The 17,665-nt window shown below is 39.0% G+C and overlaps 1 protein-coding gene across 10 annotated transcripts in view; it reads left to right on the top strand.

Moving 5' to 3' along the window:
* Positions 1-17,665, top strand: part of MEF2C (myocyte enhancer factor 2C) — a 180,384-nt gene that overhangs the window by 157,593 nt on the left and 5,126 nt on the right. For all 10 annotated transcript variants that reach the window (XM_088838474.1, XM_055429053.2, XM_055429059.2 and 7 more), the window contains 3 exons: positions 7,984-8,156; positions 10,543-10,672; positions 11,526-11,661. In XM_088838474.1, the coding sequence (XP_088694600.1) occupies positions 7,984-8,156; positions 10,543-10,672; positions 11,526-11,661 (439 nt within the window). The remainder of the gene's footprint in view (positions 1-7,983; positions 8,157-10,542; positions 10,673-11,525; positions 11,662-17,665) is intronic.

Consider the following 17,665-nt stretch of genomic DNA (forward strand, 5'->3'; position numbering starts at 1 on the left):
ACACAAAACAATGTCCTGACATTGGAAACTAACTTAAAACTTTTTAAAGGTCAAATGTAAAATTAATTGATAGCAGTGAACATTATTGGGCTTCCCTAATAGCTCAGTTGGTAAAGAATCTGCCTGCAATGCAGGAGACCCCAGTTTGATTCCTGGGTCAGGAAGAAGGGAGAAGCTACCCACTCCAGTATTCTTGGGCTTCCTTTGTGACTCAGCTGGTAAAGAATCCACCTGCAATGCGGGAGACCTGGGTTCGATCCTTGGGTTGAGAAGATCCCCTGAAGAAGGGAAAGGCTACCCACTGCAGTATTCTGGCCTGGAGAATTCCATGGACTGTATAGTCCATGGGGTCACACAGAGTTGGATACGACTGAGCAACTTTCACTTCACTTCGGTGAACATTATTATATACGTAACATCTTTAATTTAACAAGATTGTATGCCGTAAATGTTTTCAGAATTGTTCTGTTGAAAGAAGGAAAAAAAAGAAACCTAAGTGGGAAAAACATTTGGCTGAAATAAAAACAGAAAATCAATACATCAGAGGTTTAGCTCCATGTTCAACTTAATGTTTTCCTGTGGCAGTTTGCTCCAAATTCCCAAAAATAAAATACCATTAACAAAGTACTAAACAAAATAATTTCTATAACCTATATATTAGAAATTCTTTTTCAGATACCTAATAGTGGATACTATAAGATACTAGGCATTTTCCTATCATGTTGAGTGGTTTTGATGAAGCTGGTCTCTTAAATAGATGGTCGGTAGGTAAACATCTTTACCCTCTATTACAGGGGAGAAGATTATGACTAACATATTTCAGAATCTACCTTTAAAAGCATACTTAATCATCCGCTCAAAATAGCACACTGAAAGTTAAACAGCTTCTCTGGCATTTAGTGTAGCTAAACCCAATTTTTCCTATTTGTAAATATTTATTTATCCAGAAGGAGACTAGAAATATGGTTTGGAACGTTGCCCCTTATGTAAGTCCAGTGTCTTTTGAACCAGAATTGCTATTTTTGACACCCAAGTTGACCATGTTCCACATCACCTCTGACTTAGGAGGCCCCTTTTTTAAAAAGACTTGTCTTACTTTGACTCTGCTGGCTCTTCGTTGTGGCCCACGGGATCTTTGTTTCGGCAGGCAAACTCTTGGTTCCAGCGTGTGGGATCTAGTTCTCCAACCAGGGATCGGACCCGGGCCCCCTGTGTTGGGAGCATGGCATGTTAACCTCTGGACCAGCAGGGAAGACCCATAGGGGGCCCTTTGAGTCTCATGTCCCTGGTCCCCCAATTTGTTTCCTTGCTTCCTTTGTGTTCCTGGAATTTTAGGATGAGATTGGATAGAGAAGGGTTTTTAGAGTCTCAGAGTACACCCGGGTTCCAAGGAGCAGGTCTGTGTTGCGCTTTAGAGCGTGGGCTCTGCACACACTGCTGGGTTCAAACCATGGCTGAACTGGTTTATAGCTGTTTGCCATTGGGCAAGTTACGGGATCTTTCTGCTCTTCAGCTTTCTATTTATGTAACCTAAGGATACTCTTAGCACCTCATAGGGTTGTCGTTGTGAGGATGAAAGGTGCTGTATATCCGTGTGTAATAGCCAACACACTGCATAGGCACGTGTACCGTTCTGGGTAGGTAATGTGGATGCATGATGTTATTGCACTTGCTCATTCATACGATATAAAATGCTTGCTGTTGTTAATATTGCGTGGTCGTGTTGGTGATGGCCGCCTTGGGAGAGTACGTGGGAGTCTCTGATTCAGATGACTTTTATGCTTCTCTCACACTAATGAAATCATTGCTTAGTGTGTGAAAAACCAAGGCGCAGTATAGTTGAAGAAACTCTAATGGAGACCTCATGACAAGGAACTGCATTTATCTGCTTAATCCTCCTTTGTCCTCATCGCCCATCTGCCTTGTAAATCTTCGCAAGGCTGCCACTTCTTTCAGACCTCATTCCTCATGTGTTCCCTGGCAGATGTGTCCTATCTAGCTCCCTCACAACAGTCTCACCCTTTAATGCCTCCTTCCTGCTGCCACTCTTGCTTTTTTCTCGGCACACAGCTAACGATGCCACTTCCTACTCACAAACAACTCTGGCTGCTCTTTATCTATGGTATAAAGTTTGGTAAAAGTTTAGTATCAAGTCTCCGGTATTAAAGTTATCATGACCCAAGAGGCTTGTGTTAGCCAAGCCTACTTTCCCAGCTTCTGAAAACTGCATCCCCTGAAATGACCTATATTTCGCCTTCATAGGAATCCTCATCCTTCTCAAACACAGTCATGACTCTGAGATCTATCATGAATTCCCTCTCTCCAGGAAGCCTCTCTCTGAACCATCTAGTAAAATCCAGTGCACTCTTAATTGCCACCCTTCTACCATTCTTTTTCCTAGGAAAGCATGCAAGCCATCTTTTGGTAGAAAGTTCTGTGTGAGTAAATTGTTACTGAAATTCATCTTGATATAGAGACAACCCGTGGCAGGAGACACTTGTCAGTGTGGAAGAAAAGATCCAGCATCTCTGAGTTTTCTTTTTCATTAGGGGGAAGTTCTACTTTATTTGATTCTGCTGCTTACATTTAGCTAAAGTAATGTGCTCGGAAATGATTAACAGGTGCAGCAGATGAAAAAAGAAGCTCCAGTTAGCTCTCTATTAACAAATTTAGTAGGTGGGCACTTGCATGATTTTCTGATTTTTATATTATGTGGTTGAAAAGCAGTTTGTTTCAGTGGTGTACTTGGTCATCACCTCGATGTTTGAAATTACCAAGTTACACATCAGATTGTCAGTTCTTATCCCATGTTCCCTCATAACTTGACTTGTAGTGCCATTTATGAATGATTTTAATTTTTCCAGCATAATCTGTCTATGTGTTTTGTGAGCATTTGAATCATGTAATAGATGAGTGCTCTGTGTAGTATTAGCCTCTAATTGCGCAGGATTTGGGAGGAGAGTGAGTTCAAGATGGACTGAGGTTGTCTGAAAGGTATCATGAGAGCCCTGGGCCTTAGCTGATCCTTAAAAATGAATTTTGAGTTAAACAGGAAGTCAAACACTGCCAGTTACTAACCTGCTAGAGCAAAGACTCAGATGTATTCAGAGGATGGTGAGCTTGGCCGTGGCCATTGAAACGTAGGTTAGATACACAGAGCAGGTCAAACTGTATCCAGCTCTGAGAGCCAAACCAGGGCTCCGACCCACTAGCGTTAAGTATGAGCTGAAAAAGGAACATGAGATAAGCAGCACTGGAGAAAGATTTTTTTATAAAGAATATCTTGAGAGTGTACATTAGCTTTATTATCACACATATGCATGGAAGTTTGCATCCAGCTTCAAGGAACAATCTTCCTGAAGCCCATCATTGTAAGGCCTGCTGAAAAACCCTTCAACTAGAGACCAGGATCCCAAACAGCAGGTTATGGAAAGACCTAGTCAGATGGCACCGAAAGCTTAATGTAGGATGGTGGCAGTGAAAATGGAAAGAGGCCTTTTGGAAAAAAAATTAACAAGATTTGGTAACTAATTAGGTATGGAGTTGAAAGAGGGAGGGGGGAATAGTCAAAGGTGATGACATGGACTAGAGAAAAGATAGTGCCGATGAAAAAGATTAACCTTGGTCCATGAGAACTAGTTTCTGTTTTGTGCTGATTAGTTTTATATGCTTGTATTTATAATTTAAAGTCTAAGAGGGAAAAAATGAAGTGAAAAGACTCATAATGTTTAAATATCCAAATAGGAGAAAGTTTCAGAACTTCAGGCTCAAAGAGAGTTCCACATTCAGTTGAGCTCTGTGAAACAAGGCAAAGTGTCCTCCCCACAACATCATAAGCCAGAAATATGTTCTTTGAATTTACAACTTCTTAAAATAGGAGTCAATTAAAAAAAAAAAAAAGTACAGCAAGTGTTTTCAAGTTAACTGGAGAGAACAAAAAAATTTCTGCTAACACCACATTTGAAGTTCTGTATATTTACACTGGTTTTAATTTGAGTGTTTAGAAATTTGTAAGTAGAATCCACCAGCAAGGTGGATTCTGTTATCCTTGATACAGATTATATCGTGAATACTCAGATTGTTTTATGTGAAACAATATTTTTCATCAAGTGAAACTATAAAACAGGCGAACTCTAAAGTTGGTCTGCTCTTCATTTTCTTATAATCTGTAATCAGGAAATCCATTCACTTGTGCTTTATAATTTTTGTGCTTTTAAGTGGTCAGGGGAATGTGACATCTGCATGCAGCCCCATCCAAATTGATCATCGTCCCAGGCAGAGGGTAATTTTAAAACATAGCATGAAGAGAGGTGGAATCTATATCTCAGAAGTTTATTGAAGGGTAGCGTTTCCCACCTCCCGACCCTGACTTTGAAAGAGACCGTTCTGTTGGGTGAATTTATCTTAAGGTAAGACAGCAGCCTCAACAGAAGGCCACAGCGCCCGGAGTGAGGAGGAGGCCACAGTTTCCGAGCCGGTTTAAATGCAGGCTCTTCTTAGCAGTAAACCACACGAATGTATTCATCATTGATTTTCAAATGATAGGTTTCTATATCACTGGTTTAGGATCCACAGCCTCGCATTCCTGAATCTATATTATGCCAAAAGAATAACAACTTGGTGGCTGGAAACAGAAATGGTTATTATATGGCTCCAAAATGCTAGCTGGCACAATATGCTAAAAACAGCAGAAATTCACCGGTAAAAGGCAGAATTTATTTGTTCTCAAAAATAACTTTTATGCTCTAAAAATATGAATTTAAGAAGTGTCATCGTGGTTCAAAATATTTTACCTTCAGTATGTAAACACCTTAAAATATGTGACTAATCTTCTAAAATGGCATAATTTCCGAACAAGAGGAAATATTCCAAAAGGAAAAATAGAATGCCTTTCAGATCTTTTTTTTTTTTTAAGTTTTAAGGCATTTATTAGGTGAAAACCTAAAATATATGTTTGCTTTTTATCTCCCCTCTGCCCCCCACCTACTTTTGCCCCAAATCATTGTTTAAAATGTGGGCAAAAGGCTTTGTTGGAATTTCTCAGAATTCACTCTAGAAAAAAAATTTTTTTTCTTAATAAAAAAAAAAAGGCTTTTCTCAGAGCCTTCGTGCAGCATTTCCATTTTCGCACACTGGCCCATTGCTTGTCATATCACAGGACAACACATTTCATAAAGCGGTTTTACTTCCTTTTAGCAAAATAACTCCTCCATGCAAACCAGTATCGGCATCTACCAAGCCTGGGTTTTAGTTTCTTCTGATCTGTTCAAGCTTCATTGCACTGCTTAACTGACTTTTTTTTTCCCCCTTTCTTTTGAAATTACCCAGCTAATTTTCCATTTGATTGTTTATTTAAACCAGATCTCACACAGGCTTAATAGATAAGTGACATAGGCATTCAGCGTATCTGTCAGTCTGAGCTTCGGCTGACAGGAAAGAAGAGTGCAAACTTTGTCCCGGTTTTCTCACTCCGTTTTTATCCCATGGAATGTATTAATTAAAACGCAAGCCCTAGCATAGTCACAATAATGATTCAGTAAGACACATGAAAGTCCTCTGAGCATTCTATTTTATCAAGTGTCTTTCTACGTGAACATACCCTTTGTATTTCTCCTAGCCAAAAAAGGTAAATGTGTTTGTTTCTTGTAATCATTTTTGCCACAGAAAACTGTCCAAATTAACTGTGCAAATTTCTTCTTGGCTTTTGACATCGTTAGTTGGCTTTAGAGAATATAGCTAATTTTCTTGAAGTTTTATTACAGAGGAGCAACTTATATACCAATTCAACCAACATTTCTTAAGCAGCTACTTTATATTTGATACGTTTTGCCAGGAGGGGTTTATTTGTTTTATTTTGTGGGCTTTTTCCTCCAGTAAGGTGGAGAATGTTATGCATAATCCAGTTGACAGATTTAATCTTGTAGTTATTTGTTATACATTCAGCCTGTTTATTCAAGCATAAAATAAGACAAGCAAAATGAAAGAGATATGAAGAACCAGTATGCGCTAAACATTTTTAAAGTTGTGTGTGTGCATGCTCAGTCATGTCTGACTCTGCAACCCCATGGACTGTAGCCTGCCAGGCTCCTCTGTCCATGGGATTCTCCAAGCAAGAATACTGGAGTGGGGTGCCATGCCCTCTTCCAGGGGATCTTCCTGACCCAGGGATCAAAACCTCTCTTGCATCTCCTGCATTGGCCGGGCAGATTCTTTACCACTGTGCTAGTTGGGAAGCCAAAACAGTGTACCTCAAATAGATTGTAATTCAAAAGATGTGCCCAAAAATATCTCCTGAAATATACCGGGGCTTTGCCTTCCTAATTCCTCACCGTAGCTCAGGTCATCACAGAAACTTCCAGACTGAATCACACTATCAGGCCTTCCTAAAATATCCCAATGCTAGTAGACCTCTCTGTCCCCTTAAGGGCCTGCGTTCCCTCTGCTCTGCAGCCTTCAGGGGTCTGCATTTCCACCATTTAAAACCAAGACACGTTAGCCTGGAATTCACAGGCTAACCTCCAGTGGGCTCCACAGCCCAGCCCTCCATATACCTTCAAAATCTCTGCCTCTTCTCTCATGGGTTCCCTTCTCACCAGGATCCTCACAGAGTCTCTGGCTGTCCTCTGTAAATCGCCACCGTGGCCCTTTGTTAGTGCCCGGTCAGAAGACCAGAGATCTTTTTGTCTCCTCTGTTGTTTCAGGACCCACATCAGTTCTTGCCTCTTCCGTGAATCTCCTTCGGATATTCTCTTCCCTGCTGGGAACCCGTAGCCCTTAATCTGGATTCCTCTGTGGCACCTCACCCCAGGCTGCCCCATCTTGGTGTGTACGTCTCACACACGTCCATATCGGATTGCCACAAAGGACTGCAAGGGCCTTGGAGGACCGGGACCTTGTCACTGCCATCCCACAGAACTGCACACAGTTATCATCCATCCTGGGGTCATAGATGCTAGGGTTTTGCCATAATGGTAATGATGACAGCAACGACGAGGTTTGACTCTCTCCTTTAGAGAGCTCCCGAAAACAGCTGTCTGGGTTGTTGAATTGGCCTGGGTGGTTTCTCTTCTCTAGGCAGAGACGGTGGAGGAAACCAGCAGGGATTTCCGGTTCAGTTCAGGTTGCATCGGCTGCCTCTGCACCTCTGCTGGTCACGGGGAAATGGGCACCTTCAGATAGCCGTTTGTCTGCTAATGGGAGGGGGAGAACTAAACATCAGAGAACCAAGAAAAACCTTTCAGGACGGTTCCCACTTGCTGGCTCCTCCTGTGCCCTGGGCATCAGCCCTTTAGTGGAGGCCTCACCCGCTCCTTTCAGCTCCTGAGAAGGAGTCCTGCTTTCTGAAGTTCTCCGTGAGCAAGAGAGCAGGGCTTCAGGTTCGTCCACTGAGCCTCGTGAGGGAAGCAGACCAGAGAGAAAAAAGCCATAGGGAGAAATCGCTCAGAGAAAAGGGGAACTGAAGAGCAAAGCGTGTGAGAGGCTGCTACGCCTGCCGCATGTCCTAGAAATTATAGCCTCGCTGGTGTGTCCTTTCTTCGCTTAAGGACACACAGACACACAAAATAAAACCCAAATCGTTGAACCGAAAGAGTTAGTCATGCAGCCAGGCCTCCGCCGAGCTAGTCAATTAAAGTTCAAGACCAATTCAGTGCTTTTCTTAGGCCCTGAAAGACTGTCTGACTTTCGTCCCAACTTTTTACAGAAAAAAGTAAATAAATAAAAGTATATGCTGGCTTCCGGACAAGGCGATGTCTCCTAGGTTTCTTCTCGTTAGGAGTTTTTAATCTTCCTTCAGCGGCATATTAGAGAACTGACTGGGTTACCCCTGAGGAGGTTGTCAGTCATCCTGTGAACTTTTCATGGACGTTATTGTCTCACCCTGTTAATCCTTTCTTCATCATCTCATGTAGCATATGCTCTAGAAACATTTTTTGAGTCCGGATTTTTTTTTTCCTGAGTGCTCTTACTGTTTTCTGTTAACAGGGAACGGGTATGGCAATCCCCGAAACTCACCAGGTCTGCTGGTCTCACCTGGTAACTTGAACAAGAATATGCAAGCAAAATCTCCTCCCCCCATGAATTTAGGGATGAATAACCGTAAACCAGACCTCCGAGTTCTTATTCCACCAGGCAGCAAGAATACGATGCCATCAGTGGTAATGTGAAATTCCATTTTAAATAAATGTTGATAATGTTTTGTATATGTTCTGCTGTTTTTGTATTTGTCTGACTTTATGGGTTACTTGCATGTTCCCAGAAAATCAACATGTCAGTGCTGTTGCTGCAGCCCTGTTTGGATTTAGCTATTATTTCTGGTAACTGGTTTGCATTTCCCTTTTCCATGGGAAAAAAAAAAAGAACCAACATCTAATAAACTCCATTATCGGGCTGGTGTTCTGGGGCAAAGAAAACATTTCCTTTTAAGGCCCCCAATTTATAATTAGAAAAAAAATCATTACCTAGTACTCTGCTTCTGGGATGGATGATTTGACCAATGGTTAGAACCAAACTCACAGAGTGAGGTATTTCATAAGATTTTTTACAGGATTGAACTAAATAAGCATGCTCTTAAGGTGCAGACAGTGAAAAATCTTTTTCATAATTTCTAAATGAACTCTCTCCCATTAATTGGCATTTCTTCTCTTAGGTATATTGCAGTGATAATGCTTAATACATCACATGCCTGTACAGTGCCTCAGTTCTCCTTTGCAAATATGTGTTTAATGCCAGTAATTACCTCTCAAAAACAAATTGTCTTAAAATTATAGGCAATTGAGAACAAAGGTTATATTTTCCATTCAAAAAAAAAGTTGCGGCACTTATAAGAGTAAATAGGAAATATAAATAATATCCCTGGAAGCTATCATTTATCCTTCTCCTGGGTCTGAAGGACTAAGGTGAAGATAATCCTATGGGCCCAAATTCAACAACAAAGAGACTTACATCCATGTTCTCCAAATTAGCTTTGCTTAAGAGCGAGAGAACATTTAAAACCAAGATTCAGGAGACAAATTTAGATCATTCTGCAAACACTTTTTTTTTCTTTCTCTGCTCTGTGGCAAGCTTCAGGGTAAAATGGTCCTGCAATCTGATTAGTTTATTATGGCACAGTGCAGATTAATTTTGAATATCAACCCCCCAAAATTCACATAATATGCAGCATTAAACCTCCCACAGGCCATCACCAAGCAGTTTGGGCCACGCATGGCAGGCTGTCTCTATCAGCAGATTGATTCCAAGTCCCTTAAAACTGATGCTTTCCCAGGGATTCCGTGAGCTGTTGGTCAGGTCTCTGGTTAGCCAGGTGCAGTTTGCCCCTTCCTCCAGCGAGTGTACTTTCAAAGTACCATCTTTTTTTTTTTTTTTCTCAAAATGTGGTGGTGAAATAATGAAGGTTGAAACCCTGACCTGTGCTGAAAACTGGAAAGATTGTCTTCTCGGTGGAGACAAACAGCTCATTAAAGGAAACAAAGAATATCTTTGTAAGGAGTTGTCTTTAGAGTCTGAGTTTTAAAGCTGTTTAAACTGTTATGCCTGTCAGAAGATGCTTTTCCTTTTGTTGAAAAGATTTTGCCCAAGTATAAATATTTACAGACACTAATTAATAAAACTCCTTCCCCATGCTCTCAGTCTGAGGATGTCGACCTGCTCTTGGTAAGTGGCGAGGGCGCATCCCTTCAGTGCTCGGTGCAAAGAAAAACCCAAAGCAAACGTGAGGTGGAGAGGTGGCCACAGTAACATGGAGAGATTTGGGGAGTTAGTGTGTGTCAACATTGATTAGTTAGCAATAATTTCAAGTATCACTTGCAGGTGAAATACCAGCTTATCTATTTTTCTGTTTTACCCTCTGTAAGTCAAGGCCCGTGTTTTCAATGTATTTTTGGATTTAATTTATAGTACAATTGTAACAAACAAATGTCCTCAGTTTTTTAAAGTCACAAAGATACTTATTTTTCTAAGAATTAAATTCTCATGCTATTTAAGTGTATATGAATCTTTTAATCTCCTTGCTCTAAGGAATTAAATATACACGTTAGCTGTTTTGCCATCTAGTTTGAGGGAAGTTTTAGAAGAATCTGAAAAAAAGTGGTCAGAGCACCACCTGCTGGTCAAAACATAGCATGAACCCTCTACCCATCTGCTCTGCTGTATATACAACTGAACATAAAAACCACCAAGGCTGATTTTAATTTTTTTTTTCAATTTGCATTTGAATGTAAACTGAAACAATGGAAGTACAGTATACATATTTCATCAGTTTTCAACATAGTCTGTTTTTACCCATAATAAAGCTATGGTACTTGTTACTAGTTCAGTTGCCTAGGAGATACTGATGTAATGGGTTACTATGGCAACAGCTGGTCTCTTGAAGGATTGTAAATGATAGGGTTGGCAGAGTTCATAGAGACACATGTTAAATGATTAATTTCATGAGATTTGTACCAAGTTATCTCTTTATGTGCAAAACTAATACTGAAATCTAGTGTTTTTAAGTTTTAAAACAAATTCTATTCCATAATATCTTTTTTTTTACTTTAAAAGAATCAAAGGATAAATAACTCCCAATCTGCTCAGTCATTGGCCACCCCAGTGGTTTCCGTAGCAACTCCTACTTTACCAGGACAAGGGATGGGAGGATATCCATCAGCCATTTCAACAACATATGGTACCGGTGAGTAGTTTTGCCATGTTCAAATAATACATTAAATACTTTCTATTAAAAAGCAAAATGAAAACGATATTACCTATTAGTCTGTTAGGAAGCTTTGTTTAATACCTGTGGTGTTCAGATCATTATACCATTACCTATTCATTACTAAGACAAAGTGAATATCCACATGATTCTTTCTTAGTGACCAAAAGTTTTGTTAACCCAACCTGAATTCAATATAGAAGAACAATTTCAAGGAAAATGAGCTGTTATTTTTTTTTTTTTATGTAATACTGACGTTAAAGCTCCAATACTTTGGTCAGAGATAATTCATTGGAAAAGACCCTGATGCTGGGAAAGATGGAGGGCTGGAGGAGAAAGGAGGGACAGAGGATGAGACGGTTGGATGGCATCACCAATTCAATGGACATGAGTTTGAGCAAACTCTAGTAGATAGTGAAGGACAGGGAAGCCTGGCATGCTGCAACCCGTGGGATCACAGAGTCGGACACAACTTAGTGACTGAACAATAGAAAGCTCACTTTCTCAGGATTGTTTAAAAAATGTTTCTAGATCATCAGATACTAGGTACCTGCCTGTGATGCCAGATCGTAGTTCTAATAAAGTGAAATTGCTTGCTGTATTATGCTGAAGTTTTCATGGAATACTTAATTTTTGATGCATAGTATATATCCCTTTTTAATTAAAATTGTCCCTAATATTTTATCTCCCTCCCTGCCCAAATTGTTTTTTAAAAAGTGTATCATTCAGTAATGCTAACAGAATATTTTAAAAATTGAAAATGATTATTCTGTTCTCCATTTGGTAATTTCCAAATGAACTCTTTTGCCTCCTCCTCTCGTCCTTGCTCTAGAGTACTCTCTGAGTAGTGCAGACCTGTCATCCCTCTCTGGCTTTAACACCGCCAGCGCTCTTCATCTTGGGTCAGTAACTGGCTGGCAACAACAGCACCTACACAACATGCCGCCATCCGCCCTCAGCCAGCTGGGGTAAGCAATATTACTTCTTTCATAACACACTTTCATAAATGCGTTTTTAAAATGACAAATGGCAACCTCTAAGTTTGTGCTCGACTAATGTCCCTTTAGAGGACGTAAGATTCTGCTGGATCAAAATCTGAACGTAGTTATCAGGTTAATATCTTTCACGTGGCTTAACTAGTACTTTCTTTCTTCTTTATGAGGAGGGGGAGCTCTGTGATAATAGGGCATTTTATTTTCCTGTTGTTTTAGGTGTATTTGTTTCCACTGCTCTCAGTGATTAAGGTCTCTTCAGTTAAGCTTTCACATAGTTCATATGGGACAGAAGAAAACATTTACAGTTATTAGTTCTTTGAATTTGTGCGCTACTTGAGAATCTTTTTCGTTTCGCATAAACCACAGTTCTTAATGTGATTAGCACAGTTAGTTTCTTACTCAGAGGGTCACCTATTCCACTGATGTACAAACTTCATGTAATATACTCATAATATAGTTGTGTATTCATAGATATTATATGGATATACATATATGTATATGTATATACACACACTAATTATTTAAATTTGGGTATAAAAATAGTTTTTGTTGTTTTCTGAAGTCAGAAGGTGTCTGTTTTCTGCCCCCTTGTGGTACTTTTGAGATATGTCTTTATTATAGAAATAACTCCTGTCATTTATCAATGGAAAGGTTCAAATCTTAAAAAGCCCTAAATTCACAAATAATACTGCTTGTAAAACCATTAGTTTTATTTTTAAGTTTAAAACGTGAACCAAAGACTTGACTTTCAGTTTAAGAACTCCAAAACTTCAGTTAATCTTCAAAAGAAAATACAAGGAGGATATAAAATATTTAAAGATAACCTATTTTTATATATTAGAAAAATGTTGTTTGTTTACTCCACTTTTACCCTTCTGCTGAGCCATTTAGTTAAAATAGTTACCTAGTTCTGTGTTCCTATTCTAAGGAGACAATGAGAATAAAATCCTGATTAGGATAAAAATTACTGACTGATATCACAGCTTCTCTCACCCTTCTCCAGCCCCACTAGCTTTCACATGGAATTGAGTTCACATAGATTAGTGCTCTGGTTGTGGAGTTTATACCCAGCTACTATTTGCTTATGTGCCTTCTCCTCACTAATCACTATTGTTGAAACTCTAACCTAAAAACAAAATAAATTCTCTTGACACTGTTGCTCTGCTTCCTTGAAAGATTAACTTTGAAGATACATCATCACATATTGATCAGCAACACCAATGTCTCTTTTTAGGATAACATTTAAATTTTGCTAGACATGTTTAACTATCCAAACAGACATGTATTGCAATAACTTTTTCAGGTAATTACCACTGAGTACATCGTATCAACAGGCATTCTTAAAATCATACACAGGGCATTGTACTTCTGTGGTTCAGCTGTGAATCCACTGTTTATTGCTTTTTGTCAAAAGTAAAGGTCCCCATTCTTATTTTTCACAAAATTCATCCATTAAAGGACTAGCTCTCTTAGAGATTATCAGTGTCAAAAGTCATATTATTTTCTCTGATAAGGCTTTCTTTTGTTTTCAGTAACACCTGACAGTTTTCATTTTTACATAGAAAATACATGGATTTATATATTTTAACTACCCTACAATTTTTTAATTCGCTTCTGGGAAGAGAATTTTATTTTATTTTGTGCTACATGGGGAGAATCTAATTCTCTGCTGTCCTTAATAGCAGCTTTAGTAAATGAGAAAGAAGGTGACAGCCCTGGACTAGTGAGGAACTGAATTACAGTCAAGGATGAAGCATTTTGTTTAGTTCTGGTTGCTTTCAACACCAATTCTCACGGTGCACGAGTTGACTCTGAATTTAGTCTATGTGTTTTTATTGCACTTAATCACTTCCCTTATCCCTCAAATAGATACCCCTTCCAGGCTTTCTAATTTTGGCCTGCCTGCCTTTCTTCTCTCCTTCCTTCCTTCCTTCCTCAAACCCCACACACACCCACACACCCACACCCACACACACACACACACCCACACACCCACACACATACACACACACACACATAGTAGTTTTCAAAAGGAGATACCTTCAGACGGATTAGCCTATGCTCACACGATTAAATCTTAAAAAGAAAAAAATCCCAAGTTATAATATTTATGTAAAATAAATTCTATGAGCTACCTTTATTCCTTACAATGTCAGTCACTTTTTAAAAAATTGATATTTTTCCAAGCCAAACTAGTCTCAAATACTTGTGTGGTGGATTCACATTCTTCCCAGTAGATACAGTGTTCAAAGCAAGAGTGAAATATCTTTCAGCCCACCAAAGCAGATATTCCCCACAGCCCAAGAGGGTCACCACAATTCTTTCTCAGAATTAAACTGTGAAAGAGATCTTCATATTTTGCTCATGGAAATACCTTTAAATCCTCAAAACTATATTGTTAGCGCTCTCTAGTATCTGATTTTGTCTAAGCAAGTTAGAAAAACAGCATAAACTGACCAGATACAGGGGATAGAGGGCACTAGACGGAACTTGTCATCAAGGGTTAGCAGAAGTCATTCGCATACTAATATTTGAGAAAATGACCCTCAAGTGTTTTGGTGTTTTTCTCCTACCACCTAAAAAAAAGACAGCCTATCTTCTAGAAGCATGTCCATCATCATGCTTATTAATGTGGGTATTCAGTACACACTGAGAGATGACTTTAAGTAAAGATGATTTTTAAAAGATTAGGTTAAATACAGTTGGATAGTCTAATTTCCATGCGGGGGCAGTAAGAAATTTGGACAAAGCTCTCCAGTCATGTTTCATTTCTGAACACCATGGGGAAGGTAGGTGTTTTCCCAGCTGGAAGGAAGGCCTCTGCAGTAGCTGGAATCCTACAGCAGGGCTGGATGTGGAAACTTGCATATCTGGCTTCTGTTTCCCACGCACCTCCTCATCACCCACACATAGGAAGTATCTCACAGTTAGTCTCTATCTATCAAAACTGCGTTCTCAAGAACAAGTAGACCAACATGCTTATCTCTGAGTCTAGTATAGCTAAGTGATGTTCAGTTCAGTCGCTCAGTCGTGTCCGACTCTTTGTGACCCCATGGACTGTAGCATGCCAGGCTTCCCTGTCCATCACCAACTCCCGGAGTTCACCCAAACTCATGTGCATCGAGTCAGTGATGCCATCCAGCCATCTCATCTTCTGTCATCTCCTTCTCCTCCCGCCTTCAATCTTTCCCAGCATCAGGGTCTTTTCCAGTGATTCAGTTCTTTGCATCAGGTGGCCAAAGTATTGGAGTTTCAGCTTCAGCATCAATCCTTCCAATGAATATTCAGGATTGATTTCCTTTAGGATGGACTGGTTGGATCTCCGTGCAGTCCAGGGGACTCTTAAGAGTCTTCTCCAACACCACAGCTCAAAAGCATCAGTTCTTTGGTGCTCAGCTTTCTTTACAGTCCGACTCTCACATCCATACATGACTACTGGAAAAGCCATAGCTTTGACTAGACGGACCTTTGTTGACAAAGTAATGTCTCTGCTTTTTAACATACTGTCCAGGTTGGTCATAGCTTTTCTTCCAAGGAACAAACGTCTTTTAATTTCATGGCTGCAGTCACCATCTGCAGTGATTTTGGAGCCCAAAAAAATAGTCTCTCACTGTTTCCATTATTTCCCCATCTATTTGCCATGAAGTGATGGGACTGGATGCCATGATCTTAGTTTTTGAATGCTGAGTTTTAAGCCAATTTTTTCACTCTCCTCTTTCACTTTTATTAAGAGGCTCTTTAGTTCTTCTTCACTTTCCGCCATAAGGGTGGTGTCATGTGCATATCTGAGGTTATTGATATTTCTCCCAGCAATCTTGATTCCAGCTTGTGCTTCATCCAGCCTGGCATTTCACATGATGTACTCTGCATAAAAGTTAAATAAACAGAGTGACAATATACAGCCTTGACGTACTCATTAACTGATGTTAATGTTCCTTTTTCTTTTCAAGAACATACTTCTTTGATAATGGAGACTAGGTAATTAAACATCATTCTGTTCTGAATCCCATTGCACAGTATAATGACGCTGAATCCAAGATATCACTTACAATTTATTACTGTGAATTCAGTGTCCCCAGAACTACTCAAAATGCTTCATAAATGCTTTCAGTGTCAAATGAAATGCCACCAACTAAGTTTATCTTATCTTGGGGACTAGCCTGTTTGTTTGAAGGAAAGGATAAACAATAAGTAGTATCTTTTATGAGGAAGAGATATAGCAAAGTCTCTACAAGCCAGCTGACTTTGGGAGAAGAGTGAATAAGCAGAAAAAGCAGCTTCTAAAAGCTGTATTAAAGAAATATCATTTCAATTATATTATGTTTTGCTCAGTTTATTGAGATTAACTGCTTATACTGGTTCAACTTACCAAATACTGTTTTCTAATTTTTCATGTCACCCTGCCTGTGAAGACACAATCTAAATGTCAGAGGGCAGACAAAAGTATTTATTGATATGCCACTTTATTTTCAGACACTAAATTGACATTCATCATTAAACAGTTGTGTGACTCATAGTAGAAGCATTTAATTAAATTTTAGTGAAATAGTCTTTCTCATCCAGAGCCAGGAAAATTCTTTCTTCCAGAAATCAAAAGATGATTTCCTCTGACATCAAAATGAATCATTAAGTAACTCTGAACCAAGATAAAATAGTCCACCACTATGGATCCTTTTGAAATACAGGCGCTCCCCCCTCATTTTGGTATCTTTTTTATTTAAAGATTATTTAATTAAAACCCTTAGAGAATTAGTATACTAACAGTGTAAAATAAAAGCAAGAAATAAATAAAAGTATAAACAGGTGATTGAAAATGACACTCCATGTGGTATCTTGACACAATTGCTAAGACTGCTTTGATTCTGTAAGATTATAAAAGCAAAGGAAAGCAAGAGTTATTAAGGAAACAAACAATTCTCCTTTATGTTATTCTCAACATTAGCTCAGCTATTAATAAGAGAAGGAAAGTAATTCTTTGCCAGTAGGTGGTGCTTTTGTATAAAACATCACTGAAAGATAAACTCATTTCTAATTTTGTATCTCTTTATATCTTGAACCTGAATTGCATCTCCAAAAAACCAAGCCCCAAGTTATTCCTCTTTTTCCTCTGAAATACATACCCATTTTCTCATTGCTTACAGTGACAGTTTTAGTATTGAAAACCATCTGATTCTCTTCATTGGGAAGTAACATAGTCACCTACATGCATAGGTGGGTTTGCTCTCCTTTGTTTTAAATAGGTGTGTCTGTATGGATTATTCTTTACCTCGACTCTCCTCAGAAAAAGAGATTTCTGCTCCCTGTTGACAATATGGGCTACTAACACTGACTCTAGCTGTGAATGTCAGTCCACTTAGAACATAAGAACAATACAAGCATCTTAAAATTGATGTCAACAATATTACTATGGTTTATACTGATCAAAGTCATTGTGATGGCTAGTCTACACCTAAAGGCTTAATGCTTTTCCCTTCACAACCTCAAGTATCAAATTCTCCCACATTTTGGAAGAAGGGCAAGTTATGCTATCCTGAAATTAATGGGGATTAAGGGTTATAAACACAATAAAACCACAGTAAATCCTTCTTTACAACATGCATCAACTAATGACAATAATAAATTAGAGGAATGGTCTCTTTAGTATCTTTAGCAGGGAGAGACTAGCAATAGTTTTATTCAGGTAGTCTTGGGAGAAAGTATTTTCATCCTGTGTAACTGAGAAAACATGAAGAAAGTCAGATTCTGTTTAGTTTTAGTGGGGTAGGAAGTCTGAGTGTTTTTAAGCCACTACTGAAAATTTCCTTCCCCATTTTTCCCTCCCACGCTTTTCATCAGAAATGGTTATGGGTAGCATTTTATGGATTCTATTTATTTAAAATTTGAATTCTCTTCACTTTTTCTGAAGACTAGGCAATTTAATGTGCGTATTAAAATGAAAGAAACATTTATATCCCTAGTAAGCAATTTACAGTAATTT

The sequence above is a fragment of the Moschus berezovskii genome, chromosome 8 (assembly GCF_049115385.1).
Source record: "Moschus berezovskii isolate FMDL1 chromosome 8, NW_MosBer_1.0, whole genome shotgun sequence".
Classification (NCBI taxonomy): domain Eukaryota; kingdom Metazoa; phylum Chordata; class Mammalia; order Artiodactyla; family Moschidae; genus Moschus; species Moschus berezovskii.